Source organism: Nycticebus coucang, chromosome 4, assembly GCF_027406575.1.
Source record: "Nycticebus coucang isolate mNycCou1 chromosome 4, mNycCou1.pri, whole genome shotgun sequence".
Classification (NCBI taxonomy): domain Eukaryota; kingdom Metazoa; phylum Chordata; class Mammalia; order Primates; family Lorisidae; genus Nycticebus; species Nycticebus coucang.
Window position 1 is genome coordinate 129,040,954 of NC_069783.1, and position 9,818 is coordinate 129,050,771.

General features: G+C 39.2%; 1 gene segment (V, D, J or C); it reads right to left on the reverse strand.

Moving 5' to 3' along the window:
* Nucleotides 1–6,961: 6,961 nt before the first annotated feature.
* LOC128584414 (immunoglobulin heavy variable 3-43D-like) lies at nucleotides 6,962–7,822 on the reverse strand. The segment is given in 2 exon segments: nucleotides 6,962–7,617; nucleotides 7,721–7,822. Coding segments are annotated over 2 exon segments (702 nt in total).
* Nucleotides 7,823–9,818: the final 1,996 nt, after the last annotated feature.

Genomic DNA, 9,818 nt, shown 5'->3' on the forward strand with positions numbered 1-9,818 from the left:
GTATTTTAGTCTTATTTATTGTCTGTCCCAATTTCACTCCTGTACATTGTCTCTTTGGATAGAGACTCTTGCACCTTTCTCAACTCTCCCACATAAGTTGCTTCTGCAACAGTTAAGAAATCCCCTCCGTTTTTTTTGTCTTTCTCATTTCTTTCTTTATTACTCTTCCTTCTCTCTCCTCTATTTGATGTAATAGTATTTTTAATTTCCTTTATCTATTCTTATTTTATTATTATTTCTTATTTTGCTGAGAGCTGGGGTAAAAAAGCTATGGTTTGGCAGGTAGACCACAGCAGTAAACTGGCTCAAGGAGGCCATGAGACTCTTCTATTTTGGCCCTAGGAAGAAAGTATTGGCAAGATTAGTCTGTAGAATTTTTATATTTCTTTTTCATCCATACTTAATTTTTTTCCTTCAGGTTTTTTGTTTTTGTTCTTTTTCTTTTCTTATTTTGGCAGAGGAAGAGTCTGGCTCTGCTTGGGCTGGTAAGGAGCACCTGATTTTGAGGAACCCACCCAGCACAGCTTTGCCTCTCAAAATCCTTGAATTACCTCTGTTTTCTAAGAACAGTTCTGATGAATACCATTTTTTCAATCAAGCTGATCCTCTCTTCCTATCCTCCTCTCCTGTTATTCAGAATTTTTCTGTTATTACCCCTTCACTTTTTTCTTTTACTTTACTATTTCCTTCTTTTTTTTGACATTCTTTCTTTTCCTCTTCTTTCTTCCTGCTCACTCTTTACTCTTCTCCTCATTTTGGCCTCTTATCAAGTGGCCTCTTCATCACCTAACCTCTGAGGCAAGGAGGAAGGGAGAAAGAAAAAAGAGAATCAGGAGGTGAACAAGAAGGAAGAATATATGAGGAAGCACCAATATGAAAAGCCAAAATAGAGCACCTTTTTCAAAGGACCATGAGGCAGGTTTTACAGAAGACTCCTCCTGTAAAGAATTAATGGATTTGATCAAAGGGGAATTTAAAACATGGACAATAAAGACAATAAAGGGAATGGATGAGAAAATAGAAAGAAAGAACCAAAAGTCAGGTGAGACATATGTAGAATATAGTACAAATAGGGCAGACTTTAGGGAAATGAATGAGACAATCAAGGAATGCAAATATGCAGTAGAAATTAACAAAAATAGATTAGGCCATGCAGAAGAAAGAACATCAGAGCTAGAGGATAAAGCATTCAAGTTAACTCAGATAGTTACTGAGGTAGAATAGAAGAGCAACAAAGCAGAGCAGGCACTTTGAGAACCATGAGAATCCACAAAGTGTTCAAACATATGAATAATAGGGATACCTGAAAGGGAAGAAGATAGTCCCAGAGATTGTCCAAAGTATGGAAGCCCTACTGGAGACTATCATAAGTGAAAACAAGTTTTACTGAAGATCCTGACAAACTTCTTTCAGATGGATATCAAACCGTGGGTCATCTCAACTCAAACAGAGCCTCTTCAGGACACATTGAAATGAACTTGTCCAAAGTCAAGATGAAAGAAAAATTTCTACAAGCAGCCAGGAGTAAGTGTCAACTGATGTACAGGGCCAGAGCCATTAGGTAGACTGCAGATGTTTCACCTGAAACTTTCCAAGGCAGAAGAGCATGGTCATCCACCTTCAACATTCTTAAACACAACAATTTACAGCATATAATTCTGTATCCTGCTAAATTAAACTGGAAAATTGAAGACAGATCAAATCTTTTGAAGATATACAAACACTGAGGAAATTCACCACTACAAAACCAGCTCTACAGGAAATAATTAGACCCTTTCTCAACACTGAACACCAAAACTGCCCACCACCAAAGTAAACACAGGGAAGCTAAAGGCCACAACATAAGATCCACAATGGCACCAAGGATAAAACTACACAACAGATGTTCCCATAATAAGAGAAATAAAATTCGAAGACACATTAATACTCTCATTAAATGTCAATGGACTGAATTCGCCACTGAAGAGGCCCAGGCTGGCTATTGGATAACAAAATCATAAGACATCCATATGCTCTCTCAAGGAGGCACACCTACCCTTGGGGGAATAATCAAGACTCAGGGTTAAGGTATAGAAAACAGTATTTCAAGCAAATGGAAATGAGAAGAAAGGAGGGGTTTCAATATTGTTCTCAGATACAAGTGGATTCAAAGCGACTATAGTTAAGAAAGACCAAGTTGGACACTTCATACTGATGAAAGGAACAATACAAAAGACATTTCAATTTTAAAATTTATGTACCTAACTTAAATGCTTCTGATCTATGAAATGGAACTTGAAGGGTCTGAGCAATATGATATCCTATAACACCACAACAGCTGGGGACTTTAACCCCCCTGTTACAGAAGGGGACTGGTACTCTAAAAAGGAAGTAAACAAAGATAGAATGGACTGAAATGTGACCCTAGAACAAATGGGATAAATAGAAATATACAGAATACACCATCCCAAAGCAAAAGAATATACATTTTTCTCATTTAGCCCATGGCACATACTCCAAATAGATCACATTCTATAACTCAAACCACAGCAAAATTAAAGGAATAGATATTATACCTTGTCTCTTCTCAAGGCAAGGCAAAAAAGGTGAACCCAACTCCAGCAAAAATGTTCATCCACATACAGAGGCATGGAAATTAAACAACCTTATGCTAAATGATAGTTGGATTCAGGAAGAGAGAAAATAAGAAATTGTCAAATTCCTCGAATGTAACAAAAATGAAGACACAAGTTACCAAAACCTGTAACTGCAAAAGTAGTCTTGAGAGGAAAATTTATCTCAGTAGATGCCTACATTTGAAAAACAGTGACTAAATCAACATACTTACAAACCATCTTATGGAATAGGAAAAAGAAGAACAATTTAATCCTAAAGTCAGCATAGGAAAAGAAATAAACAGAAGTAAATCAGAGATTAATGAAATGGAACACACACAAAAAAAAATTCAGAAAATTTATGAAACAAAAAGTTGTTTTTTTTAAGAAATAAAATAGATTAGCCAGACTAACTAGAAACAGAAAAGTAAAATCTCTAGTAACCTCATTCAGAAAGAATAAAGGGGAAATAACAGATACAACAGATATACAAGAGATTACCTCTGAATACTAGAAGAAAATCTATGTGCAGAAATTTTATAATGCAGAGGAAATGAATCAATACTTGGAATCACACCCTCTCTGTAGACTTAATCATGAAGAACTAAATCTCCTGAACAGACCAATTTAAAGCACTGATATCAAAGAAACAATAAAAAAACTCCCAGGAATAAAATGCACTAGTCCAGATGGCTTCATACCAGAATCCTATCAAACCTTCAAAGAAAAGCTTATATCCATACTGCAGAAACTGTTCCAAAAATTGACAAGGAAAGAATCTTCCCCAGTATGTTCTACAAAGGAAACATGTCCCTGATGCCAAAACCAGGAAAAGACCCAACTAAAAAGGAGAACTTCAGAATAATTTCACTCATGGATATAGATGCAAAAATTCCCAGTGAAATCCTAGACATTAGTTTCTATCTTCTCATTAAAAAAGCCATACAACATGATTAAGTAGGTTTCATCCTAGGGACGCAAGGCTGGTATAATGTGTGCAATTCCAGAAACATAATTCACCATATCCACAGAAGCAAAAAGAAAGACCCTCTCAATAGATGCACAGAAGCATTTAATAAAATTCAGCATGTTTTACTAATTAGAACTCTGATAAATATAGGCATAGCTGGCACACATTTCTTAAACTGATCAAAGCCATCTATGACAAACCCACAGCTAATATTATACTGAATGGAATACAAATGAAAGCTTTTCCACTAAGAACTGGAAAAAGTCAAGGCCATCTTCTCTGACCAGTACTGTTCAACATAGTGTTGGAAGTTCTATCTGATACAAACAGGCAAGAGAAGGAAATAAAGGGCATCCAAATGGGGGGCAGAAGAAGTTAAACTCTCCCTCTTCACCAATGATATGATGTTATATTTAGAAAAAACCCAAAGATTCAACCCCACGACTCCTGCAGGTAATAAAAATAAATAAAGTAAAATATCATGATATAAATCAATGTCCACAAATTAGTAGCCTTTGTATATGCCAATAACAGCCAAGATGAGAAGCTAATTAAGGACAAAATTCCCTTCACAGTAGCTTCAAAGAAAATGAAATACCTGGTCATACACATAGCAAAACAGGTGAAGGACCTCTATAAAGAATATCATGAAATCCTAAGAAAATAAATAGAAGAAGGTACTAACAATTGCAAAAACATACCATGCTCCTAGCTGGGAAGAATCAAATTGTTAAAATGTCTTTATTTCTCAAAGCAATCTACAGGGGCAATGAAATCCCCATTAAAATTTCAACATCATACTTTCAAGATTTGGAAAAAGTAATTCTTCAGTTTGTATGGAACCAGAAGAAATCCCAATAGCTAAGGACATTTTTAGTAAGAAAAATAAAGCTTGGGGCATCAGCCTACTAGACTTTAGGCTATAAAGCCATAGTGATCAAAAGAGCATGGTACTGGCACAAAAATAGAGACATAGACATCTGGAACAGAGTAGAAAACCTTGAGATGTAAGTATCATCTTACAGCCACCTAATGTTTGATAAACCAAACAAGAACATACACTAGGGGACAGAATCCCTATTCAATAAACGGTGCTGGGTGAACTGGATAACCACATATAAAAGCCTGAAACTGGACCCGTAAGTTTCTCCACTCATGAAAATTGATTCAAGATGGATAAAAGATTTAAAACCAAGGCATGAAACAAAAATTCTTGAAGAAAGTATAGGCAAAACACCCAAAGTTATAGGCCTGGGGAAAGGCTTCATGAAGAAGACCTCAGTGGCAAATGCAACTACAACAAAAATAAACGAGTGGGACTTAACTAAACTGAATAGCTTCTGTACAGCTACGTAGACAATACCCAAAACAAACAGACAACCATCAGAAGGGGGAAAGATATCTATACATTATGAATCAGACAAAAGCTTGATAACTAGGATCTATAGAGAACTCATATTAATCAATATAAAAAAGAGCCATTAATCCCCTATGTCAATGGGCAATAGAGATTAATAGAACCTTCTTTAAAGAAGATAGATGAATGGCTAACAGACTTGAAAAAATGCTCATCATCTTTAATTATCAAGGACAAGCAAATGAAAACTACCCAGGGATGTGAACCAATCCCAGTTAGAAGGGCCCACATCACAAAATCTCAAAGCTGCAAATGCTGGCATGGATGTGGAGAGAAGGGAACCATTTTACACTACTGGTGGGACTGCAAACTAATACAAACTTTTTGGAAGGAAATATGTAGAATCCTCAACGAATTCAAACTAGACCTCCCATATGATCCTGCAATCCATTACTAGGCATCTACACAGAAGGAAAAAATCATTTTATCATAAGAACATTTGCAGTAGACTGTTCATTTCAGTTCAGTTTACAATTAACAAATTGTCCAAACAGTCTAAATGCCCACCAACCCAGGAATGGATTAACAAGCTGTGGTATATGTATACCATGAAATACTATTCAGCCACTAAAAAAGATGGAGACTTTACATCTTTTGTGTTAACCTGGATGGAGGTGGAACACATTCTTCTTAGTAAAGCATCAGAAGAATGGAGAAGCAAGAATCCAGTGCAATCAATTCTGATATAAGGACAAATGATGACTAGTATTGTGGGGGGTGGAAGAATGTGGGAAAGGGGAGAGGGAAGGAGGTAGAGTGATGGGGGATCATCGCATATGACACATCTCTTGGAGGCAGTATGCAATTATAAGAGGGATTTTACTTAACATATGCAATCAGTATACCCTGGTTCTTTGTACACTCAATGAATCCCCAACAATAAAAAATAATAATAACCTGATGATCTGTGACAGTGAAACGCTTTCACACAAGACATTTCACAAAGACATATGTCTAATTACTTCTCCTTATCATCATAATTACTCTGTACTTATAAACTTCTTTCTATTTTTTTATAGACATGGTTGATGTGTATTCATTTGGCCTTTATTTCCTTTCTTATTTCAAAGTATGAGTGGGTACAAATGTGTTTGTTAACTGGATTGCTTTTGTAAAGATTGAGTCCTGGCGAAAGGTGTGCCCATCACCCAAATAGTGCTTACTGTACCCATTAGGAAGTTCTTTTACCTTCCCACTTACAGCCTCCCTTCTTGTTGATTTTACCTGAATTTTATGTTCCTCTGTGCACCCCTGTGCTCATCAGTTAGTTCTAATTTAATAGTGAGTTCATGTGGTCTTTTTTTCATGTTCTTGAGATACTTTGGAGAATGGTCTCCAGTTCCATCCATATTTCATTTCTTTAACTGTTTCTTTTCTTTTAGAGCTGCTGAGTGAAATTAGTATCAGAATTGACTATTTAAATGTCTCACTGCTGACACCTCAGGGACATCCATTCATCCTATACTATTCCTCCCACATGGAAAATCTAGTAAGGCCTCCTGGGGTCACCCTCATTTAAACGCCAGTGGAGGGTCTAACCCCAGAAATATTTTTCTGCCAGTGGGAGCCCTCAATAACCCCTCTACCAAACCAGTACGAAAGCTATGAGCGAGCCCAATTTCAGCGAGGCTGGGCTTCTTGAGGAACATCCCTTCTCTCAGCAGACATCTGGGTAATTGTGGTACTAACCTTCCCACATTCCCTTACTGTGCTTGTCTAACACCGTCAGACCCAACAGCTGCACTCTACACTGGTGGGGCCTCTCCGCCTTGGCATCTGTCCACTGCATTGGATGTTGTGAGCTGGTTGCTTAGACACTGACCGCTGTGGGGTCTTGTCCTCTCACTTAGGAAGGTGCCTCCCTCTGTCCCTGAGGTCCAGGAGTTGTGTTGTCTTGCTTGCTGACGAGGGGCACTTTCAGTTCTGTGTTCTGTGTTGCAATGTGGATACAAGAGAAATTTTTAAAATAGATTTACTGACTTAGTCCAAAGTGTTCACAATTAACGGCCATTTGGGGACAATATAAAGTGACAGGAAGCTCCTCTCTCTCTTTTGTGCAGGGAGGTTTTTGGTTATTTGCTCAAATACATCCAATTCAGAAATGTCGGAACAAAACACAGAATCAGAAATCCAGAGATATTCCCCAGAGGAAACTGTTACACAGAGAGGAAACCACCACCCAGAGCAGACACCAGGGCTGAGCCCCCGTCCCCCACCCCCAGCACCTGCCCTGGGTGACTCCTCGCCTGTGTCCCGGCTGCCCCCTAGCGGCCACGCTCCACAGGAGGTTTGTGTATGGGCTCCCACTGCCTTCTCCTCACTGTGTCTGTCATTTGCGCAGAAATACACCGCGGTATCCTCGGATCTCAGGCTGTTCATTCGCAGACTCAGAGTGTTCTTGCCGTTGTCTCTGGAGATGGTGAATCGGCCCTTCACAGAGTCTGGGTAGTATGTGTAACCACCAGTACTACTGATGGCTGAGACCCATTCCAGTCCCTTGCCTTCAGCCTGGCGGACCCAGTGCATTGCGAAGCTGCTGAATGTGAATCCAGAGGCTGCGCAGAAGAGTTCGAGGGAGCCCCCAGGCCGGACCAAACCTCCCCCAGACTCCACCAGCTTCATCTCACACTGGACACCTGAAAACACAGAGACACCTGGTTAGACACCTCCACACAGCCCCTCTGTTCTCTCTCTCACATCCACTCACACGCTACGAGTCTCCAGTTCTCCATGAATCACCTTGTAACAGAGCAACCAGGAGAAGCCAGCTCAGCCCAGACTCCATGGTGGGTCGTCTGTGTTCAGTCCTGAGCAGCGAGTCGGCAGACCTGGGAGTCCCGGGACTGGGGCTCCTCTCCCAGAGCTGCAGGGTAAGGGCTGGGCTGGTTTTCATGAGAAGAGGGAGGCCATATTTGCATGTCGTTCTGCAAAATCAGAGGTTTGGGGTGGGACCCTGAGAGAGGGCTGGGCCAGAGCAGGTGTGAGTGTGCTGGGGCAGGAATATGACATGGTAATTCTTGTGAAAATATAAATTCTTATTATGAGATTGTAATGTGATAAATCTTAGCATCCATCATTGTATTTCCTGTTTACATGTAGACATGGATCATGTGTTGTTAGTGTCCTGATTTTTCCATGTTACAAATGTGAGACTCACATGGAGGGTCTCTGAGATGTGTACAGTATTTCCCATCTTGTCAGAGTGACTTTTTTGGTATCTGAGCATGAAATCCTCAGCACTAAACTTCCCTGACCCATGAACCTACTCCAGGACAGAGTTGGGCCTGCCTATTTAGGTTTGAATAATTCTGTAATGGGAACATTTGTAATTCTGCCACTTTGAGACTTTACCCCCAAAAGGAGAGTATTAGGTTTGGCGGAGTTGAATTTATAGGGATTTGGGACATTTTGTTCTCTGTCACTTCTTCTTTCTCAGTATTTTATTATTTTTGTAATTACTTGAATGAGGTATAATTCATATAAACCACATATATTTAAAGTGTATAAGTTATAAATATTGGCATATCCATAATCATTATACAGATAGTGAACAAATCAATACCTTTAACCTTATCTTCTGTTCTTCTATATTTCCCTCTTTCCTTTTTCCTTCTTTATTAATTCCCTAAGCAAATATTCATTGTTCATATACTACTTTAGATTAGTTTTCATTTTGTAAAATTCATATAAATGGAATAATATAGATTTTACGCTTGTTACTTTTGCTTCTAGACTGAGGACATATGCTTGCAAATATATCCATATCATGGCATGTACAAAACAGTACAAAATTCTAATGAGGGTAGTATTCCACTGCAGAAATTTAATGCAATCATTAAGCTGTTAACCAATATGTAACTCTTACATTTTCAGGGTCTAACTAGTATATATGTCATTCATCTTCAAGTTGTACATAGGTGAGAAGCAGTTTGTTGTTTTTATTTTTAAAACAACAACACAAAAACTGTAGAGAAACAATGTGGGAAACCTTCCTTAATACTTCAGATAATTGAAGTTATAGAACCAACAACAAATCTGACACGTGGGGAGAGACATGTTCTTGCAGGAGTAAACAAGGCCAGGGGGTTATCTGATCTGGGGCAGAGTCTGCCACATACAGTGTAGGCTGTGAGAGGATCAAGCTATGAATGTGTCTTTCACTGCTGGAAGCTGAGTGTGGCAAAGGCTTGATGGTGGGGAATTCTCTGGGGTCACATGCTCAAAGGGGTTTCTAACCTCTTATCTCTTCCCTTTGGAAAAAGGACAGTCACAAAAGTCTCCCTTTCACCAAAATTTACTGTGGGAGAGAGAGACAGAGAGCACACACTTCTGAAATGGATTTTGACTCACCTATTTTATTACCATTATAAAATTAAAAATTTTATTTTCAATAAAATCATCAATATGGCATCCAGGGGGCACAGCAGACCTGATAGGAACTGAGAAGGACACAGTGGTCCCCACCAAAGTTTTGATCAGAGCCAAAACTTCCCAGTGGAATAAAGGCCTTGATCTTCAGGGAAGGGAATCAAATCTGGAAGCTGAGGACCCTGATGGAGAAACAGTGGGGTTGTGAGATAGAACAATAAATACTAATAGGAGACACTCTGTCCAGGAGGAGGTGTAGGAGGACATGGACCAACAGCTCAACTGGAGCAGAGGCAGCAACACCTGGAAGGCAGCACCCAGACCCTGGTCTGATGCCTGCCTAGAATTACAGCTCAGGAGAAGGTCAGAGACTCTTACTTTAGTATAAATCCTTCCACACTGTGACAATTGTCAGGTAAGTTTCACACTGGATTGAGTATGGAAGAGCTGGAACAGACAGAGCCTCTGC